Source organism: Equus caballus, chromosome 10 (assembly GCF_041296265.1).
Source record: "Equus caballus isolate H_3958 breed thoroughbred chromosome 10, TB-T2T, whole genome shotgun sequence".
Classification (NCBI taxonomy): domain Eukaryota; kingdom Metazoa; phylum Chordata; class Mammalia; order Perissodactyla; family Equidae; genus Equus; species Equus caballus.
Window position 1 is genome coordinate 14,160,265 of NC_091693.1, and position 20,291 is coordinate 14,180,555.

Genomic DNA, 20,291 nt, shown 5'->3' on the forward strand with positions numbered 1-20,291 from the left:
CAGACAAAGAGACGCAAGAGGCAACGTGGTGGGACAGACCCAGGAAGGTGATGCCAGACAGTCACGAAGGGTTCCAGACGCCACTCTAAGGCCCCACTCTGCCCTCACAAACACAGACGTCTTCTTAGATAATATATATTAAAAAATAAACCTCCAATTCAGGGTATAAAAACAGAGCAAAGGCACTTGGGGGTGGGGGGTGGCCCCCCCAGGCAATACTGAGATGGCCCGGGAAATGGGGGTCACCGTGGTGCCCCCTTGGAATGAAGCCCTGAGTCCCCCAAGTAGAAGGCAGGAGGGAGAGAAGGCCGAGGCCAACGCGAGGTTGGGGGGGCGCTGATCCCAGTGGGGGCCCCCCAGGCGTGGCCCCGGACGCCCGGCTCCCTCTCCTCAGGCCCTTGGGGTTGGAGATGCTGCGGCAGCTGTGCGGTAGGGGGTGGCCCTCCCGTCCTCTCCTTCTTGCAAAAGGCCTGGGGGGACATAGGAGAAGAAGGGAGACAAGGAGAGAGAGATGGGGAGAGGGAGGTGGAGATGGAGAGAAACGGAAAGAGGGGCGAGAAAGGGAAGCTGTGAAAGAGAGAGCACAAAAGAGCCAGGGAAATAGGAACTGAGAGACAGGAGGTGGAGTGGGGAGATTCAGAATGACAAAGATGGAGGAAGAAAAATGGATAGGGCTGTGGAGAGGGGAGCCCCTGAGGTGCCCATTCTGGTCCCTCCTCTCTAGGCAGTGCTCAAGGGCCCCTCGGTTCCCACTCACCTGCCTGAGGCAGGGATCCTCAGGTACAGCCAGGCTGGGGGACAGTGTTCTCCCCGAGCTGAGACAGGAGGACTCGTAGGCGACAAAATTCCTCCTCCACCTCCTGGTTGGGGGTCATCAATGAGAGGGGTCCCTCCACTGAGTCGGCCCCTTCCTTCCCTCACCCTGCCCAGGGCACCACCTCCAGCTGTTTAATGGTCTCCTCCAGGCTGAGTAGCTCCTCCCGAATTTCCTGGGTCTGCGCTGGGCTCAGGGGGCCACCCCCTGGGACCCCATCCCCTGCACGGGGAGGCCCCGCCCCGCTGTCTTCCTCCATGGGAAACAGGAGCTGCTTCAGGGACAGCACTGGCCAGGGGCAAGGGGACAGAGTCAGAAGTGGGGCCCAGGCTGGGATGGGAGATTCAGAGGGGGACAGGTGAGGGCTGCGAAAGAGGCCAGGGGCCTGCGGGTGGGAGGGGAGGGTGGGTACCGGGCGAGGCTGGGTTAGCCAGGCCTGCAAATGGGTCTGGGGGATGCACAAGGGGATGCAGAGGTGAGGTTGGGTCTAGGGTTGGGGAGGGGTGGGAGTGCACTGAGGATGGAGATGGGTCCAGGGAGAGGCTGAACTGAAGGTCAAGGAAGGGACAGAGGCTGCAGAAGGAAGAGAGACTTGGGGCCACCGGGGACGGTGGTGCATTTGTTTCTGGTGGCAGAGCGTGAGGCAAACTGGAAAGCAACATTTGGGCAGGTGGTGGCCCTGGAGGGGGCAGGGCTGGGCTACCTTTCCCAAGGGCCTTGGCAGCGAGCTGGCCCTCAGGGCCGAGTCTGCTGAAGGGCAGCAGGGCGCTGAGGAGTCTCTCCATTCGGCCTGGGTGGGGGAGCAGGGAGGGTGCTCAGATCCTGCTGGGCTTCCTGGGGACACCTCCGCCCCCACTGGGCACCCCTCCAGGCTCACCATCAGCCGGGGGCATCTCACGGCCACAGTTGCCGTTCTCGGAGCTGCTGAGCAGGGGTTCACGGGTGCTGGGGAGAGGAAGAGCTGGGTGACATCACAGCCTTGGCCCCAGCGGGCAGCAGGGGCAAGGAGACAGAGAGCTGGAGGTGTGGAGGCAGAGAGGTCCGGAGACAGAGACAGAGGTTGAGGCTGGGAGAGAGGCAGACAGACAGGCCTGGACAGGAGCCAGATGGGCAGTGGTGGGACAACACGTGTGCGCCCATACATGACCGAGCGTGCATGCGTGCGCACGCAGACACACACACACACACACACACACACGGAGACAGGGCTAGAACTCGGGTTCTGGGGATACACATGCTTCCCCCGGCCCCTCAGCCGTCCAGTTCCCTCCCTGGCCCCCTCACCTGATTGGGCTGGGCCGGGGTTTGTGACGGGAAGCAGGGGCAGGGACCTTGAGGGATCCGGCGGTTTCAGTGATAAGGTTACACCAGCTGGGGAGACAGGGCAGCCCCTGGGCAGTCAGAGCCCCCAGACCCTGTGCCCGGGCCTCCCACCTCCACCCTGTCCCCACAGACTCAGGGGCCTGGGCTGCTTCCTCTACCCGCGTTCCAAACCCTGAACCCCTCACTTCTTCCGTTCCGACACCGTCTGCGCCACCAGCTCATATATCTGAGCCTCCTGGTCCCAGGTAAAGATGACATAGAAGGCTTTGTGATCTGCAGTGGGAGAGAGAGGTGGGGCTCAGAGCCAGGGTCTCCCCACTGGGCACCCTCCCTGAGCACTGGCTGGAGGCTGGGGAAGCCCCAGTAATGGTGGTGCCCTCAGGGCTCCCATGACTCAATTCGCCCCTCCTGTGCCCTCCTCCCGAGCCTCTCTGTCTCATGCGACAAGTTCCCCAGCTGGCTCTACCCACAAAACCCCTCGAGCCACTCCCACCACCATGGCCGTGGTGCAGCTTCTTGGCAGCATGCTTGCAAATCCCTCCTTACTGGGCTCCCAGCTTCCACTCCTCCTCCCCAACCATCCCCAAGCATCAGCCAGGGTGTCTTTTCAAAGGACTGATTAGAGCTGGCTGCTCCTCTGTGCAAAAACCTGGGGCAGTTTCCCATTGCACTTAATAAAACCGACAACCCAGCCCGGCCCCCCGGCCCTACCCGGCTCTGGGGCCTTGCTCTCACAGCCTCGGCCTCAGCCCTGCCAAGCTTTCCCGCTCCTCAACCTCTGCAGCGGCCTCCCCTGTGCCAGAACGTGCGTTCCCGGCTCTTAGAAGGTCCTGCTCCCCACTCCCCAGGCAGCTCTCACTGGGGCCAGGGCCAGGCCTCACCAGTGGCCACCTCACGGGTCATGGCGGAGGTGAGCCGCAGCACCGGCCGCAGCATGGTCTTGCCGTCGGGTGTGGGCGTCAGCGTCCGGCTGTGCGACTTGAGCAGCAGCCGCTCGTCCTGGCGCTGGAGCAGCAGCAGCAGGTCATCCAGCAGCAGCACATGGACCTCTGTAGGGGGCAAGGCCCGTGCTCAGCACTCCCCACCTGAGCCCCCTGCCCCCTGCTTTGGCCCCCACTCAACCGCCCTGATGCTCACCCACGGCCTTGTCCTTTGTCACCCGCCACGTCAGTGGGCCCTCATGGATCAACCTCTTCTTGGTGATGTCCAGGTTCTGGAGGCAAGAAGGAGTGATGGCAGGTGCAGGCAAGGGCGGGGCAGGGCAGGGTGGGGATGACTGTGGGGCCAGGTACTGCAGTCAGGGGTCAGGATGGGCGCCTCACTGGGAATGGGGAGGGGGTCAGAGCTGAGGGGACACTCTCCTTCCCTGGGCATGTTATCAGAGAATCCCCTGGGAAAGCAGGGCCAGAGCGGGTGAGGGGAGAGGAGAGGTTCGGAGAGGAGAAGGGGGGCCACCTTGAACTCGCTCAGCATGGGGTCGCTGCTCTGCCGCAGGTGGGACAAGTCCAGGCGCCGCTGATAATCCTTGAGCCGCTGGAACAGGAAGAGAGTGTCAGGGGACAAGCCAAGGGCTGGGGCTGACCTACAGTGACACTGCAGGTGACAAGCTAAGGGCCGGGTCAGACCTCCGATGACTCTGAGAGGGAGGAGCTGAGGGCCAGGCCACTCCCTGGACGGGCAGTGACACTGAGGCGGACAAGCTCAGGGCCAGGCTGACCCCTGCACACACATGCCCCACTGCCCTGGGCCCCAGGCCACACCCAGGCTCACCAGCAGGTCCTCCATGTCGCGCACAGCTTGGTTGACATGGTGCAGAATTTCCCGGCAGCACTCAGCTGCCAGCTCCACTTTCTCCCGTTCCGCGGGCTCTTCTGCGGGGGAGACCAGCCCTGGTGAACCCCAACCCTGGAAGCTCCTGGTCCTGCGGCCACGGTTAGAGCAGGAGAGCTGGGCCCAGCAGGGTGACCCGGGCCCAGCAGTACCTGTGTTCTGCCCGATGCTCTGCAGGAGCAGGGGATACTTGGTCAGACGCTGCATCTCCGTGGGGATCATGTCCTTCAGCTGCAGGCGGCGGCACCGTGGGCGGCTCTCGGCCTCCTGAGGGGACAGTGGTGCTGAGGTGGCCCAGGCTTGGGCTTGCCTTGGGGATCGGGACACCAGCCCCCTCCCCCCTGGGACCCCGGGGCCCAGACCCCCCGCCTCACCTGCACGAAGGCAGAGAACCGAGGCTCCTTGCGCTGTTTAGCTTTGAGCTGCTCTAAGGCAAACGACTGGCGGCTGCAGAAGCGGGAGGAGATTTTCTGGAACCAGGAGCCCTCAGCACCATCAAACTACAGCGAGATGCAGGCCAGGGAGGGTGTCTCAGGTGGGATTGGGAAGAGTGGGGCTTTGGGGATGGCAGCCTAGACGGGAGGACAGGGCTAGGGACCCAGACCCCTGGGTGTTGAGCGGGGAAAGGCCTGAGACCTGGCCTCCTGGGGTCTGGATTCCGGCTCCCTGGCTGGGAGGAGGGGATGAGGACAGGGCTGGGCACCCTCACCCGGGCCAGCAGTACGTCTCCGATCTCCTCAATGACGGGGCCACTGTCCTGCCTCCGCTTCATCAGGCAATCGAGGAACAGGGCTGTGGGAGCGGTGAGGAAAGGGGAGATCTGTCAGGGCAGGGAAGACTGCAGAACTGATGAGGAGCTGGCGGGGGTCGGGCTGCAGGGGTGTCTGAGTCTGATCCTTGGGGCCAGTGGACCCCAAGTTCCCCCGCCATGTGCTTGCTGAGGTGCCCGAAAGAATATGCGCTCTGGGGGCCCAAGGTGGGGTTGTCCTCAGTGTGAGAACAGAGGCTGCCCGTGCTAGGTGCTCAAGGAGAACGTGCTAAGCTCCAGGTCTAGTCGCGGAGGCTGCGAAGGAGGGAGCTGGCAGTGGGGTGTGCTCGGCCCTGCACTCACAATGCACCTCGATGAGCTCGTCCAGGCTGGGGAAGATGTTCTGTAGCTCCTCCACGGGGAAGAAGCCCCCGTCCACCATGGGCTGGTAGAAGAGGTCATGCAGCACCCGGAGCATGCGCACATGGGCTGCCTCTGTCACCAGCAGCTCTGCGGGGCCACCAAGTGGGAAGCATGGTTGGGGAGGGTGCAAACGGTATGCGGGGGCAGTCTCAGAGGCAGGCTGGGGAACGAGGAAGGGGATGACTCTCTGGGTGGAGTCATTTGCCCTCAAATAGCCACTGAGGATTCCTTGACCCACTGCCTTTCCCTTTGAGCTGTGGCAGCCAGCCAGGGTGACCGATGATCCCAGCTTGCCCAGCGCTGGCACTGATAGATTTCCCAGGACACGGGATTTGCAGTGCCAAAACTGGGAGAGTCCTGCGCAAACCAGGACGAGTTGGTTGCCCCACCACCAGCAGGCCTGTAGCTGTGGTTATGTCTTTATGTCTAACCTCCTGGCAAGTTTCTCAGCCTCGGTTTCTGGCACAATGATTCCCTCTACACACAAGCTGATACGCTCAGATCCAGGGGGCTCCAGAGGGTGCAGGCCTGAGTTCCATGGGCCCCAGAAGTCCCTGGAGACTAAATGCGTGATTTTGTGTGTTATGCCTATTTTTATGGTGAGAGAAATTGCTATGCTCTCCAGTGTGCTAGCCACTACCACACACGGCTCTTCAAATTTTACTCAGTTAAAATGAAATGAAATACAAAATTCATTCCTCAGTTCTACTCGCCACATTTCAAGTGCTCAACAGCTTTTATGTGGCTGGTGGTTACCATGATGGAGAACGCAGATACTGCACATTTCCATCATTCCAGAAAGTTCTCTCAGATAGCACTGCTTATATTTTGATCTTATCCATAGAAGGCCCCGTGACCCAAAACATATTCACCTACTGCCCTGAAAATTCAGAATGAGTATCCTTATTATTAAGTAATCTGTAAATAAACTTCCAAACAAGCTTCTAGAAAAGTGTTCTACTTTTGCCAAACCTCCTCTCCACACACACAATTCAAAATCACAGAAAAGAATCAAGATGGAAACGATACTCCCATCATCTCTCTGCCCAGAAGCAAGCACTGCTAATATATTGATTATCTTCCCAAACATTTCCCTGGGGAATCCATCTTTCCCCACAGCAGTGAAGATCATGGTAACAGCGGAGTTGCATTCGAATGCTCTTACTCGGTGCCCAACACTGTGCGAAACCCTTCACACCAATCATCTCCTCTTCATGACAGTCTTTTGCAGCGGGAACCATTATTGCCCACGTTTCACAGATAAAGAAACAAAAGCTGTGCTGGAAATGCAATGCTATATACCATTTCCGGTTCTCAACATCAGCACTGCCCTGTACTACTCAAAATTCTCTGGAAATGTCACTTTGTCGGCAGCATTCCCGTTCCATCCAGGGGCTGTTCTGCGATTTCATAACAAATGGCCCTCTATCCGAAACGGGCTGTCTGCAGGTTCTGCCTGTTGTAAATGACACCCAGACGGACATCTGCCTGCATGTGTCTCTGTCTTTGCCAGAGCTGGATGGGGTCCTTCGCCACAGTGGGCTGGAGGGGGTGGCACTCACCGCTGATGACCTCCTGCCGCTTCACCTGGCTCTTGGGCAGGCTGTGCAGGGTGTCTGGAAGGATGAGCTCCCGCCAGCCCGGGGGCTCTTCTGGTTCCAGCTCCAGTCCTGACCGCCCTGGCTCCCCCTCATCTCCCGGCTCAGGGCTGTGGGACAGAGGCCTTGTTAGGACCCCAGCTTGGGGAGTCCCAGGGAGGAGCCGTCAACTCCTTAGTGTCCAACCCCCTCTGTGGCCTTGGCATTCGATGACCCCAGGTGGTTCATGCTGCAGACCAGCCCCAAATTTCTAGAAAGAAGCATCCCATCCCTCTGCTGTGACCACGGTAGAACCTCAGTGACCTCAGCATCCGATCCCCAGTTCTCTGTGACTCTGGCAACAACCCCCACCCCACTGCCATCCTCCCTGACTCTCCAGGCTGCCTCAGCAGATAGGGGGGAGGAGTGACGTACGTGGCTCGTCGGGCAGGGCCAAGCACGGCCGTGGCAGAGCTGGGGTCCATGTCCACGTCACTCCGGGAGCGGCCCCCACCCCGGCCCTTAGCCCCGAGGCTGCCCCGGGAAGGCCGGCGGCGGTCACTCACCCGCAGGCTCTCCGAGCGCCCCAGACGCCCCGGTAGCCTGGACCCCGAGGCCAATGACAGAGTCAGGCAGAGACCAGGACAGAGACAGACAGAGACCAAGACAGGGACAGAGATGGGGAGAGACCAGGACAGAGACAGACAGGGAGAGACCAGGACAGGGACAGAGACAGGGAGAGACCAGGACAGGAAGAGACAGGGACAGACCAGGACAGGGACAGACCAGGGCAGGGATAGGGGAGACCAGGACAGGGATCAAACATGCAACAGAAGAGAGAGTGTCAGAAGGAGCAGTGGGATTTAGGGGTGCTAGGGCAGGGGGGGTGGTCAGGGGGGATATTGAAATTTGGTTGGGGAGGGGAGGGGAACCCAGTATGAGCACAGGACTGACCCCTCCCTTCCCTGAGGCAGGGGGATGAGGCAGAGCCAGGAGTTGAGGCGGGGGAAGGGGATTCAATACTTAGCTCTTCAGCTGGGAGGGTGACGTCCCCACCCACCCCTTGCAGGGGTGAAGGGGAGGGGGTGGCCCATGGGGAGAGGGGAGGGGCTGGGAGAAATGGGGGAGGGGCTAGCCCTCCCCCCACCCAGGGCCCAGGCACCCACCTCTTCCACTTTCTGGGGAGAGAGGGGCACAGGGTCAGAGGTGGACCCCGAGGGAACCCAACTCACCTCCCCCTCACCCGCCAAAGGGTCCCCAAAGCAGCGGCACAAGGACAGGCAGGGGGCAGAGCCTGCCCCCCAACTGTGAGGGGGACAGGGCCCCCGGGCATGGCACAGAGCACAGAGGGGTGGGGGATGGAGGGCAGGGGCACCAGGAGGCAGGAGCAAGGCAGCTGGGCTGGAGGCTTAAAAGAGAAGGGGGGAACGGACGCAAAAGTGAAGGGGTGCAGGGAGAGCGGCTGGGAGGAAGTGGGGGTGAAGACAGGTGAAGAGGATGGGAGAGGAGGAGAAAGGGAGGAAGAAGGAGTGAAAGGGAAGGAGATGAGAAAAAAAGTGGAAGAAGGAAAAAGAAAGGAGAGAAGAAGGAGGAGCAGGGCAGAGTGGAGATGGCTCAGAGGCAGGCAGGAGCAAATGGCAGCGCGACCCCCAACAACCATCCCCCACCCAGGAAGCCCGTTCTCACGCCCAGCTCCCCCGCTGCACCCGGCCCCGGGTACCTCTCTGTATCAGCACCCTCCTCGGTGCTCTCTGGGGGCGCTGGGAGCTCCAGGCTGGCGGGGCCCTGAGAGGGTGGGTCCCCCAGCTCCAGTGGGCCATCAACACCTATGGGGACAGCAGAGAAGAGCTAGGCTGGCTGACGGCCCCTCCGGCGCCAAGACCCACACTCTGGGGGCCTCGGTTTCCTCCACAGTGGAATGGGGTTTGGGTGGCTAAATTCATCCTGTGCCTGGCAGACACGAAATGGCTGCTCTGTCCTTCAGTGGAGGACGGACAAGACGGAAAGGCCTCTGAGGACATGGCTGCAGGGGGCTGGGGCCAGGTGGGTGCAGATGTCCCAGAGTAGGGGAGGAGACTGGATGCTCTGCTCGACACCCCCACATCCATTTATTCTCCAGACCCTCAAGTGGGACTTCTGGCAAGAGGATATACCTCATTTAGAGATGAGGAGACTGAGGCTCAGAGAGCAGAGTGACTTCCAAGATATTACACAAGTAAGCCGCCAAGCCAGGCTTTGAATCCAGGCCTGGCCAAGTAGTTGTCTGAGATCCAAGGTGCTGAGGCCACAAGGAGTGTGAGAAATGAAGTTAACGGGGCTGGTGGGTTCACTATCTAAAGGGGCTGATTGGCAATGGACTCAGAGAGGGTTCTGGGAAATGAAGCTGTGGGGGCTGATGGGAAATGCAGTCTAAGAAGGTGAGACACACATCACCAGAACAGAGGTCAGAGCCTGAGAGGGAAGCCAAGGAAAGGGTAAACTGAGGGAAGGGGGTGGTTACTAACACCACTGGTGATCAGGAGCAGGGAGGGGTAGATTTGGAGAACCAAGGGGCCATTCACTGGCACCCGGTCGATATCTGAGGGGCTGGCAGCACCAGTGCCCTGCGCCAGGTCTTCATGGAGGCCTGGCTCAGAAAACTCTCACCTGATTCCCGGTTGGGGCTATCCCCGGACAGAGGGTGCACAGAAACTCCAGGGGTATCTTGCCCAGGAGCCCCGACATTCCGGTCCCGGGAGGGCGCCCCCAGGCCTCCCTTCCGCTCTGTAAGGCCTAGCTTCTCAACTGGGGAGACAGCGAGAAAGAAAGCAGGAAATGAGACTCCAGCGACTCTAATACACAAGGGCCTAGGGGATCAAGATGCTGTACTCCAGCCCTGTCCGCCCATTACCCAGGAGACCCCCTGCCCCCAAGACCCAGAAGTGCCAGCCCCCAGCCCAGCCTCCTCCTCCCTCAGACCCAGGAGGTCCCCTTCCCTTCCCACTCCGGTTGCCAGCATGGAAGCTCTGGCTTCAGGATCATTACCGTTAGTCTCGTTTTTGAGGTGTCGCATGTCTGGGACTGAAATGAGAGATGTGACTGTGAGCTGGGGGTGGTGGGGGGTGACATGGGGAAGCTGGGGTATGGCCAAGGCCAGGCACCTCACCCTGGGGCTCAACTCGGTTCCAGCGGGCGGCATCTAGGAAGCTGCTCAGTCCTTTCTTGGTCTTGGTAGGCTCGTCTGACCGCTTGTTCCCCATCACCTGCAGGAGGTGGGGGGAGAGAAGGGGGGGCTGGGCATTTCTGAGATGCCAACAAAGTAGAATCCGACCCCAGGGGCACAGAGTCCCGAGACTCCCCAGGGGGTCTCTGGGGAAGAAAGGGCCAGGTTTGGGCGCTCAGGTAAGCACCTTTTTTCGGAAGAAATTCCTCCCTGACTTCTTGTCCCCGCTCTTGGTCCGCACTCCAAGGTGGCGCATGTATAGGCTGATGGCGCTGACGACAGCGGCACTGTGGGGAGGGAACGGTGAGGGCCCCAACACACACACAGACATGCACACTCCCACGGATGCACACACTGCTGCCCCCACAGCCTTCCCCTCCGGCCTTGTTTCCCACCCCAACCCTACAACCACTTCCTGCTGAGTGTCTGAGCACAGGGGAGAGGGTTCCAGAGGACAGGGCCAGGGCTGTTGCTCAATGCCCAGGCCCCCAGGCCCCAAGGCCCCCAGCCCCCCAACCCCCCAGCCTCTCCGCCCTTAAGCCTAGGAGACTAAACACCTCTCCCACTGGCCTCTCTGCTTCCATCACCTCTTTTCCTCATCCGTAGAGATGGTGTGTCTGTAAAGAGATGAAAGAAGTTTGTGACAACTTTGCTAAGCCTGGGGTCGCTGTCCCCCCAGCACAAATGTCTAGCTTGCTGTCCCCTTTGAAACTGGGACAGGGAGAGAGAAGAGGCAGAGCGGGGACAGCCGAAACAACGGGGAATGAGGATCACGGAAGGGAGGAGACCCTCTCAGCGAGGCTGACGGGGCCTAAGTGCCAGGCTTGAACACAAGACCACAGACAAGACCAGGAAACTGGGAGGGAACCCCAAAGCTGGGAAGGAAAGATGCAAACCAGATGAACTAAAATGCCAGGCAGACCCAGAAGTCAGAGGATGAGCCCAAAAGCTAGGAAATGAAGCCTGACGCTGCCGAGGGAGCCTAGAAATGGAATGGGGCAGCAGAGGGCGCCCCGGCGGCCCGCCCCACTCACTGTATCTCCTCCAGGTGGTTCAGCAGCTGCTCCGCCACATGCCGCTCCCGTGCCTCGAAGCTGGCACGGTCCCGCCCAACCCAGGCCTCCAGCTGGGACAGCTCCTGCTCGGAGGGCGTCATGCCCATGAGCCGCTTGGAGCGGAAGTCCTCCAGCTGACGGCTGACGGCCTCCTGCTGGCTCTGCACCACCTCCTGCACAAACTGCCGCTGGACGTCCTCAGACAAGAGGTCAGGCCTTGTGCGGTCTGCAGGGACAAGGTCAGAGGCTGGGGGTCAGTTCCCTGGAGGCTGGCTCCCCACCTACCCTTGGATTCCAACAGGAAGGAATCTCTGTTGTCCACGACAGCGTGGGAGTGTGGCCTCCCTCCCGGGGGCTCCTGGGAGGCCTGGCTCCTGCTAGAGACCTTTCCCTCATCCTAATGTCCCATCTCCTCTCCTTACCAAGTTCAAAGGAGACGGTGGGAGGGACGACCACCCGCAGAACCTGCTCAGGAGAGAGAATGGAGTGAAGGAGGGGACTCCGGAGTGGTGGGATCCAGCCTGGTGGGAATGATGGTCTGAGGGGAGGGTGCGGTGGAGGCATGGCCAGGCTGGCTGAGCACAGGGTCTCCCCAGGCCAGCGCCCTTCACGCTGCGCTCAGTGGCGCAGGGGTTGGGAGGCTCAGGGTGGCTCTCCAGAGCCAAGGGGAGGGGGGACTGGGACTCCTCGAAGGTGTCTCTCACCGCGGTCTTGTCCAGGAAGCTGTGGTAGAAGTCGATGAAGGCCTTCTTGGCCTCCTTGGGGCCCAGCGAGCCCAGCATGTCCGCGTGCAGGCAGCAGAGCTGGGGAGACAGAGCGTGACCTGTCTCCCTCCCACCCCACTCCCCCTTGGAAAGCGCCAGGGCTCAAATGCCACCTTCCCTGGGAAATGCTCCCTGATCTCCATCATCCCCTGCCCAGGGCCACCATGAGCATTTGCTAGTTTTCTATCCTGTGAAATGGTTCTCTGTGGTTCTCTCTCCTCCCTTCTGCTCCTACTCCCACCACCACTGCCAGCTACACTAAGACGGCTAGGCGTATACTAGACCCTGTTCTAAACCCCTTACACGCATTACCCTGCTCAATCACAGAGACTGTGATTAAACACAGACCCATTTTACAGATGAGAAAACTGAGCTCAAGAAGCTTGCTCAAGGTCACACAGCTAGTAACTGACAAAGTTGGGATTGGCATCCAGGCAACCTGTCTCCACTATACTCCATTGCCTAGAAATACCGTGTACAACTTGAGGGTTCACGTGTGTGTGTGAAGTTGATTCATCTGAGTTGCAGACAGGGCCCAGGGCACAGTGGGGGCTGGGGAAATAAACAGGTGGGTAAGTGGGGCTCACTCATTCACTCATCAAGTATTCCCTGAGGTTGCCTGCATGTCAGCCCTGTGCTGGCTGATGCTGGCAATGCAGTGGGAACCCCAACCTGTCCTGGCTCCTGGGGCGCTCTTGTCAGGTAAGGTCTTGGTGTGCTAAGGTCTCGCTTCAGTGAGGGTTGGACTCCTTCTCCACTCTAAACACTTTCAACAAATCTATGTCTGCCCTACCCCGTAAAGGAAAACTCCATGAGGCCAACAGGATGTAGCCCAGGGGACCACAGCTATCTCTTGGCCACCCCCCAGCCGATGAGGTGAGGGAGCAGCATGAGGACAAATCTCAAAAGGCCAGAGGTTATCTGAGTCACCGCAGCCAAGCCCCTGGCCCTCAGTTTCCACATCTGTAAAAGGACATGGCAGTCAGCACCATGGCTGAGTTCCAGGAGCTCTGAGTTCTAGAAACTCCCAGGCTCAGGAGGGGGACCCCCCCCCCCCGCCAGAGGGCCAAAGCATCAACGCACCACGTGAGGGGCAGCCTCTTTTCTGGAGAGAGGGCAATTTCCTGATTTCCTGCCAGTTTCTCTGAAGCTTTGGTGTCAATGTGCCCTTCTTTCTGCATCCCCTAGGCGTCCCTCCCTGGCATTTCCATCGGTCTCCTTGTCTTCCAGAGGGCTCTGCTACGCATTTCCAGTATAGTGCCGTGCCCTCAGCTAACCCCAACTTGTGGCGTGTGCTGGGCTGTACTGAGTCTTCTTGGTACAGGACCCTTGTCCACAGAGCCCTCTCCAGCCAGCGCTGTGGCTTCTTCCTTCCTAAAACACCTGCTGGATTCTCTAGACTCGGCAGGTGTGTCCAATGGCACAGCTCCGCATCGACACACCCCAGGGATTTTCTGCCTGATACGAGTTTTCTGGATCATCGATTACATTTTCTCTGCCTTGTGGGCTGCTTGTGACGGTTTCTTGTTTCTGGACCAGGGCCTGCCATGCCACCTAGACCCAGGAAGGCTAGTGGCTTTCTCCCAAGCACCAGCCCTAAATGAGTAACTGGGAGCACCTCACAAGACCGCGTAAAGGAGGATTCGATTTCCAAAGTCCATGGGAAAGGGTGCTGTCATTGATGGGTGACACTGCCACAGGCACGGAAAGGGGGTGGGGTCATGGTTTCTGTCAGGCTGCTGGATTTTCTGTTGCTCTCTGCATGACCCTGACATGTGTACTCTCCCTCACTGCTGAGATTTATATGGGGCACCTGCAATCTTGTCTAGACCACATGGCAGGCTTTCGGGTTATTTCCAGATCTTGCACTGTGCATTCTGACCTCCCGGCTCATCTTCAGTGGTCTCACTCACTGAACACTGTGGACTGTCCCAGCCCCAGCCCTCCCTGTGCCTACCCAGCCCTGCCCTCACCAGGGGTCCCGGGTCGAACTGCAGGGCCACGTGCTGCAGGAGGGCCATGAGGTGGACTGGGCGCCGCTTCACCTGCTCCAGGCTCTGGAACTGGCTGTTTTGTTCCTCTGTGTTCTGGGGGTGAGGACGGGGGTGGGGGGTGAGACAGTGGGGAACAGAGGAAGGGCCTTGGGCTTGACCTTCCCCATCCAAGCTGGGAGGAGGGGGAGATGATGGTGTCTATGCTGTAATGGTGGCGGTCTGGGCAGATGTTGGGGACAGTGGATGAGATTTAATGTTATAATGCTAGGTGATGAGAACAGACATTAGAAGAGAGGGAATGGGGGTCTGTGCTGTAATTTGGGGGGCAGCGATAAAAATGGGGGTTCTAGTAAAAATGGTGGGAGTCTGCTGTAATGGTGGGCAGCAAGAATGGGGTGGGGGAATGAGGAAGGAGGTTGCAGGAAGATGAGAGAGAGAAAGAGATGGGCAGGGAGAGGAGGCAGGGGGACAGCACCTGAGGATGGAGATCTGGACCTAAGGCAGGAAAGGACACTGAGGAGGGGACTTAAGGGGCTGGGGCCCCAGGAGCCTGGGACAGAAGCTCTCCTACCCGCCCCATCCCCCTCACCGTCTCCAGCTCATTCTCAAAATCCTCATCCTCAGCCCCGATGATGCTGACGGGCACTGGGCCAGGCCGGGGGGGCCCTGGGGCCTGTGGGAGGGATGGATGGCTTCAGTCCCCAGAGCTCCCCACCTCACAGTCCACCAGTCCCCTCACCCCTCGGCCTCTCCACTCACCGCCCCTCGGGCGACGTCCTCGGCCTCCATGGGCTCTGCAGGGCTGGGGGAAGAGGAGGGGCTGCGGTTAGGGGAGTGGGAGGAGGAGGCAGAGGGCGGTTACTCACAGATTCCTGGCCCAGGTGTGAAGGTGAGTAAACAGCCTCCCCCACCCAGGCCTCCACAGCTCAATGGGGCCTCTGTGCGGCGACAAAGAGCCCTTCAGAGGCCAGCCAGGGCGGGAACCCAAGGACAGGGAGCCGTGTTGGGGGGGAGCTGGAGGCCCAGGAGCCTGGGTCCACAAGAGAGCTGTGGCCATGAAAGCCTGCAATTTTGGGTCTCTAAGCAGGAGAGGGCTGGGGGCTCAGACTTTTGGGTCTGAGGGAGGAGGGGGCTGTGGGTGGGGTCGTGGGGAGACAGGGCCTGGAGGCAAGCAGAGTTGGGAATGTTACAGGGGATGTAGGAGCGAGATAAGTGGGGTGTAGGGGGCTCTCCTCTGATCTGTGACAGGCTTGGGGCAGGATGTTGCTTCTGAACCCACCAGCCCCACTTCCTGTGACAGGAAATCACAATGGCAAATCCCCCACCCCCCCAACTCTCTCCACATAAGAAAACAAAACTCCGAACCCTCCTCCCTCAGGGACCAAGAGTCGGAGAACCCAGAAGTTCTTTCCCTCAGAGACCCGGTATCTTTCCTGGCTTCCAGGCCCGGAAAACAAGGGATGGTCCTCACCCTACATCTGGTCCTCACCGTCTGTCCGTCTGTCCTTTCAGTGCTCCTCTCCTCATCTGGCTGTCCTGGGCTGTCTCGCCACTGAATCTGTTTTATGTCTTTGCCTCTTTTCTCCCTGTTTCCTCATTTTTCTCTCTCCCTTCCTTCAGACCTGTCTCATTCTCCCCACCGTCTCTGCTTCCCCTCCCCCCCCCTCAGCTGCTACACTCCAGCTCTGCTTCTCTTGCTCCGTCCTTCCCCTCTGTCTCTCTTCTGTCTTTGCCTCTGTCTGCCCACATCTGATTTCTGTGGCGCTGTCCTGCACCTCTCTAAGTCGCTATCTCATGTGCTGTCTCTCATTTCTCTCTCTCTCCCATTTCTTGCTGTCTCTCCCATCTTCTCTCCTTTAGGGTCTCACTTCTCCCCGTATCTTCCCACTGTCATCTTCTGTGTTCTGACTAATGCCACAAGAGCCCGTATCAGGCAGAAGGGAACTGTAGAAAGAGGGGTGGAGGGCCGGCCCAGTGGCGTGGTGGTTAAGTTTGTGCACTCTGCTTCGGTGGCCCAGGGTTCACCAGTTCAGATCCTGGGTGAGGACCTACACACAGCTTATCAAGCCATGCTGTGGCAGTGTCCGACATACAAAATAGAGGAAGATTGGTAAAGATATTAGCTCAGGGACAATCTTCCTCAAGCAAAAAGAGGAAGATAGGCAATAGATATTAGCTCAGGGACAATCTTTCTCAAGCAAAAAGAGGAAGATGAGCAACAGATGTTAGCTTAGGGACACTCTTCCTCACCAAAAAAAAAAAAAAAAGAAGAAGAAGAAACCGGTGGGATAGATTAGCCAGGGGAGAGGGGGCTGTCCCCATAGCTCAAAGCTATTTATAACCCTAGTCGCCTGAGACCCACCCTTCCCTCTTCCACAGGCCTCTCTCTTCCACAGGCCTCCTCCCTAGCACTCAATAAATGGTTGCTATGATTTTAATTGTGATCATTAAATAACGATGCTGTCTAGAGTGTCCAAATGTCATCCTCTGGGTTCACCTGAGCAGGCATCATTTTTATTCTTTTCCATACAGTGTATTTGTCCAACAGCCAAGCTTGGGTAACTTAAGATTTGAGCATTGTGAAATGTTCACATAAATAAATTTGCAAACCAAGGCAGAAAAAGAATAGTAATTATTTATTATGAGAGCCAGACTTACATAGCACTTGCAGTGTGCTGGGCATTGCTCTAAGTGCTTCTCACACAGTAATTCACTTAACTCTCACAACCCACAAGCACCCCATGCTATTATCATTCCCATCAGAGATGGAAAACCTTCACCAGGCCACCAGCTGCAACTTTGGGGCTGGAAAACATGACCACAGACATGGAGGGTGCAAGCTCATCCCACTCAGGGGTGGAAAGGTTTGACAGATTCCAAAAGGGCCAAGGAGAGAACACGTTATCTGAGTGAATGCTCAGTGCCAGGCAGGCCCCAAATAATGCACTTGACACTATCATCTCCTTTATTCCTTATCACAATAATATGAAATCCTAGCAAACACTTAATGTGCCCTAAGTGCCACTAAGTATGTGCCAGGCACAGCAGTACTGCTTCATAGGTATTAACTCAATCCTCTCAGTGACCGTGTGAAGTCAGTATTATTATTATCATCCCCAGTTTACAGAGGAGGAAACTGAGGCACAGATCATAAGGGATAGAGCCAAGATTCAGACCCAGGCAGTCTGGCTCCAGAGTTTATGCATTTAACTACCAGAATGTTATGCTTCAGAGCAGGGGGAACCCTCACCCCAACATTAAAAAACTAAAATCTGAACCAAAGCTGAGACACATCAGGTCTCCTTATGGGGTCTGGGAAGTCAGGGATATGTGGATACTGTGGTCTTGGCAGGAGGGCAGTTAGACTCGGGGACTCCACAGAGGCCTGGGGCTCAGAGAGGATTTGGAGGGGGAAGGGTGGCTGCTTAGAAGATGAGGGATGGGGGGGGGGTCCCACAAAGGCTGGAGAATTATAGGTTGAAGTTGTACGATGGATCTATAGGCAACTGACAAGGCCTGGGGTCCAGCAGAGGGGGTGCTATGTGCATGGGGCTGTAGGGGTGTCAGGGCAGATTTAGAAGCTTGTTAGGGGTAGGGGGTCCTGAAGCAAAGCAGGCACATGGGTGGCTGGGTTCCATGCAGGACTCAGGGTCTATAAGATACTGGGAGAATGACTCTGGTCTCCAAGAATCTCTGGAAGCCTTAACCTAAAATACAGAGTAGTCAAAGTGAGTCCATGGGGGGGGCCCTTGGAATGTATAAAGCCCCAGATTCTATTTGATACACGCTAGGTCTCGGAGGATCCGGGGATCACACAGGATCACGACTCCACAGGGAAAGCAGCCCGTCTGTAGGACCGCTGGAGACTTAAGAGGATAGAAGAATTCTGTATGAGCTTGTGGTGGTCCCCGAGACCCAGGATCTACAGGGCCTCAGATTCTAGGGATGCTCTTGATCTATGGGGACCCAACGTCTGTAAGGAGCCGGGTCTCCATGGGGGGGGGGGGGGGGCCGCTAGCAGGAACCTGGAGGGGCTGGAGGACCTTGTAATCTACATGGAACGCGGCGGGTCTACACGAGCCCCAAATGACACATGGGACATGGCGGGTCTACACGGGCCCCAAATCCTCCAGGGGACGTGGCGGTGTGCACGGCTAGTGAGGCTGGGGCAGACGTGCAGAGTCAGGGTCTGACGCCCGCCGGGGTCCGCGTCCCTCACCTGCTCCGGGTCGGAGGAGAAGCCACTGCAATCGCCAGAACCGAAGCCTCCGCGCGCCGGCTCCGGCCTCCCCCACCCCGGCCTCCGAGTCGCTCTAGCCGCCCCAGAGTCAACCTTTGCTTCCAGCTCCACTCCTCCCGCCAGCCGCTCTAGCCCGGCTCCTGCCCAGCTCCTGCCCAGGCGATTCTACTCCTCCTGCCGGCCGCTCTAGCTCTCCACGGCGCCACGCTGGCCCAATAGGGTCGCTCTGGCCTGCCTTGGAGGGCTGGCGTTTCCGTATCTCGACTGCCCCCGTCATTCTCCTGGGCCCCGCGCCCCGCCCCCCGCCCGGGGATGGGGATGGTTTCAGCCCCTCTGCCAGGGCTCCGTCCGAGATCTCCGAGGCGCTCTGGCCCTTAGCTCCCGGACTGGGCTCCCTGCCCTATCTTGCTTCCCTAACTCCGGGACCAGCTGAGTTCCCAACGCTGGTACATTAATTCTCCCCGCACCCCTCCCCCGCACACTTTCCGCTGCGGCTGGAAAGCAAAAAGCCTGGGTTCAAGCGTACCTTTCCCTCTGATATGCAGAGTAACCTGGAAAAAGTGATTACTTCTCTCCCGGCCTCAGTCTTCCCATCTGTACAATGGAGGAAGATCTCCAGCTCTGTCTCCTACAACCCACCTCCCAAGGTATAATTAATGGTCCCGAAAAAGAGCTCTCCAAAAACGCGTTCAAAGGCGCTCTGCAGCTTTCAGCTTCACCACGCCTTACGGCATTGTTATGGTCGTTTTTCTTTTTAGGTGGCTCTAAAGCATGCGGGGTTGGAGGGCGGCGCTTAGCGGAAAGCACCTGCGAGTTCAAATCCCAGTTCCACTCGGCCTCACGATGTGTGTGCCCCGTGTGAGTCGGTTCTGCTCCCTGGGCCTCAGTTTCCCCACCCGTATAACGTGAGTGATCATCCGTCCTCTGCTGGACAGTTGGGAGGCCTTGGTCCGGGCCTCGCACCCCTCATCCGCCCTGGGCACTCAGCAAGTATTACTTCTGTCTTTGCCCCCTTTGACAGATGGGAAAACTGAGGCCCAGGAAGGGGTGGCCGCGGCTCAGTGGTGCCGCGAGGAGGCCCCTCCACCGCCGGCAGCGCCCCAGCCCCTCCCTCCCCCCCCCACTTCCCCTGGCCGCCGAAGGGAGGGACGCCGGGCGGGGCCGGGGCGGGTGTACCTGGTGTCCGCGCGGGGAGGTGACCGGCGGGGCGCCCGAGGTCGGGCTCGGCGATCCCGGGCCCTGGCTCCCGGCTCCCGCTTCCTGGCTCTGGCGGGGCAGGAAGTTGGGGCGTTTTTCCGGAGGCCCCCGCCCCGCGCCCCTCCCCGCTTCCTGCCCGCGCCCCGCGCCCCGCCGGCACCTCCGCTTCCTTCCCCTTCTCGTCGCCCGCCCGCCCCCCTCTCCGCGCTCCGCCCGGGACCCGCGGGTACCGGCCCCGCCCGACCTCTGCCGGCGTGTCTGTCTGTTGGTCCGCAGGGCGCGGCTCGACGCTTCTCACATCTGCCTGGCGTCCGCCATCGCCTCCCTGCCGGGGCTGGGGGCGAGGCTCACCCTGCCTGCGCCTCACTCTGCGCCGCAGCCTCCCCTGCTTGCCGTCTCTCTGTGTCTCTTGGTCTTCCTTTCCTTCTTTGCCTCTCTGTGTGTGTTTCTGTCTGTGTCCGTCTCTCCGTCCCTGTCCCTGTCTCTCTCTCTCCCCTTTTCTCCGTTGGGGTCTTTCCCTTCCGCTCTCCGTTATCTCTCCTCCTCTCTGTCACTTTCTCCCTCAGAACCATTCTCTTCCCTTCTCTGGGTCCTTCTGCATCTTTCTCCATCTCAGTCTTTTCCCAGCTGTTGCTTTCAGGGGTCAGTCTCTCCATGTCCATTTTTCTACGGACCCTTCTTTTCTTTCTATCTCTTCCTGCTATCTCTTTCTCAGTATCGCTGTCTCTCTCTGATTCCCCTTCCCCTCATTGTCTTTCTCTTCTCTTGCTCTGTCTCTTTGTCACTAGATCTCTGTTGCAGTCCCTCCACTCTGTATCTCAGAAACTCTGCATCTCAGAAACTCTGCATCTCTGTGCCTCTCTTGTCATTGCCCCTGGGTCTCCCCACCATCCCCAAGTTAGGGCCACAGACTCTCCAAATCCATCTGTTAAAGGCCACCCCCCAGAGGACAGATGTGGCCTGGCCAGAGCCACAGTTCCATACTGGCCCCACCAGACAGTCCCCTGTGTTTGTACCTGTGTCTGTAGGACTCAAATACTAGTAAATAAATATGGTCACCGCCCTCCATCCTGTGTGCCCCCTGCCCTTTGCTCAGGGACATGGCCTAGGCTGGGGCCCTTCTC

The 20,291-nt window shown here is 58.8% G+C and overlaps 2 protein-coding genes across 26 annotated transcripts; one reads left to right on the top strand and one right to left on the bottom strand.

Moving 5' to 3' along the window:
- Positions 1-121: 121 nt before the first annotated feature.
- Positions 122-19,247, bottom strand: ARHGEF1 (Rho guanine nucleotide exchange factor 1). 23 transcript variants are annotated; one of them, XM_023651391.2, is made up of 31 exons: positions 15,220-15,368; positions 14,490-14,532; positions 14,320-14,403; positions 13,710-13,823; positions 11,677-11,775; positions 11,395-11,437; positions 10,952-11,198; positions 10,505-10,534; positions 10,105-10,204; positions 9,861-9,957; positions 9,740-9,775; positions 9,362-9,499; positions 8,436-8,541; positions 7,882-7,893; positions 7,151-7,318; positions 6,701-6,846; positions 5,079-5,225; positions 4,677-4,759; positions 4,342-4,467; positions 4,120-4,234; positions 3,908-4,008; positions 3,593-3,670; positions 3,275-3,350; positions 3,019-3,186; positions 2,323-2,410; positions 2,099-2,185; positions 1,692-1,759; positions 1,518-1,604; positions 939-1,102; positions 758-860; positions 122-607 (listed from the first exon to the last, which is right to left on the bottom strand). In XM_023651391.2, the coding sequence occupies exons 1-30, from the start codon at positions 15,255-15,257 to the stop codon at positions 777-779; spliced, it is 2,973 nt and encodes a 990-aa protein (XP_023507159.2). In that variant the 5' UTR covers positions 15,258-15,368; the 3' UTR covers positions 122-607; positions 758-776. The 23 variants fall into 23 exon arrangements, with proteins under 23 accessions (XP_023507159.2, XP_023507158.2, XP_070079069.1 ...); XM_023651390.2 differs by having other exon boundaries at positions 122-470; positions 15,220-15,367; XM_070222968.1 differs by lacking the exons at positions 7,882-7,893; positions 15,220-15,368 and adding an exon at positions 19,147-19,247 and having other exon boundaries at positions 122-470.
- Positions 18,128-20,235, top strand: LOC111775429 (uncharacterized). Of its 3 annotated transcripts, none has more exons than XR_011421863.1 (4): positions 18,128-18,416; positions 18,516-18,617; positions 18,729-18,875; positions 18,992-20,235. XR_011421863.1 is itself a non-coding variant. In XM_070222978.1 (2 exons), the coding sequence occupies exon 2, from the start codon at positions 18,992-18,994 to the stop codon at positions 20,207-20,209; it is 1,218 nt and encodes a 405-aa protein (XP_070079079.1). In that variant the 5' UTR covers positions 18,745-18,875; the 3' UTR covers positions 20,210-20,235. The 3 variants fall into 3 exon arrangements, 1 of the variants encoding a protein (XP_070079079.1); XR_011421864.1 differs by having other exon boundaries at positions 19,444-20,235; XM_070222978.1 differs by lacking the exons at positions 18,128-18,416; positions 18,516-18,617 and having other exon boundaries at positions 18,745-18,875.
- The last annotated feature ends 56 nt before the right edge of the window (positions 20,236-20,291 follow it).

Excerpts from the sequence above, each read along its gene's own strand:
- ARHGEF1 (XM_023651386.2), bottom strand. The coding sequence starts at position 15,257 with ATGAGGAGAGGAGCACTGAAAGGACAGACGGACAGACG. Across the intron at positions 10,535-10,951 it reads AACCACCTGGAGGAGATACA|ACACACCATCTCTACGGATG; the intron begins GTGAGTGGGGCG and ends ATCTCTTTACAG. Across the intron at positions 4,760-5,078 it reads CGAGCTCATCGAGGTGCATT|CCCTGTTCCTCGATTGCCTG; the intron begins GTGAGTGCAGGG and ends CCGCTCCCACAG.
- LOC111775429 (XM_070222978.1), top strand. The coding sequence starts at position 18,992 with ATGGGAAAACTGAGGCCCAGGAAGGGGTGGCCGCGGCTCAGTGGTGCC.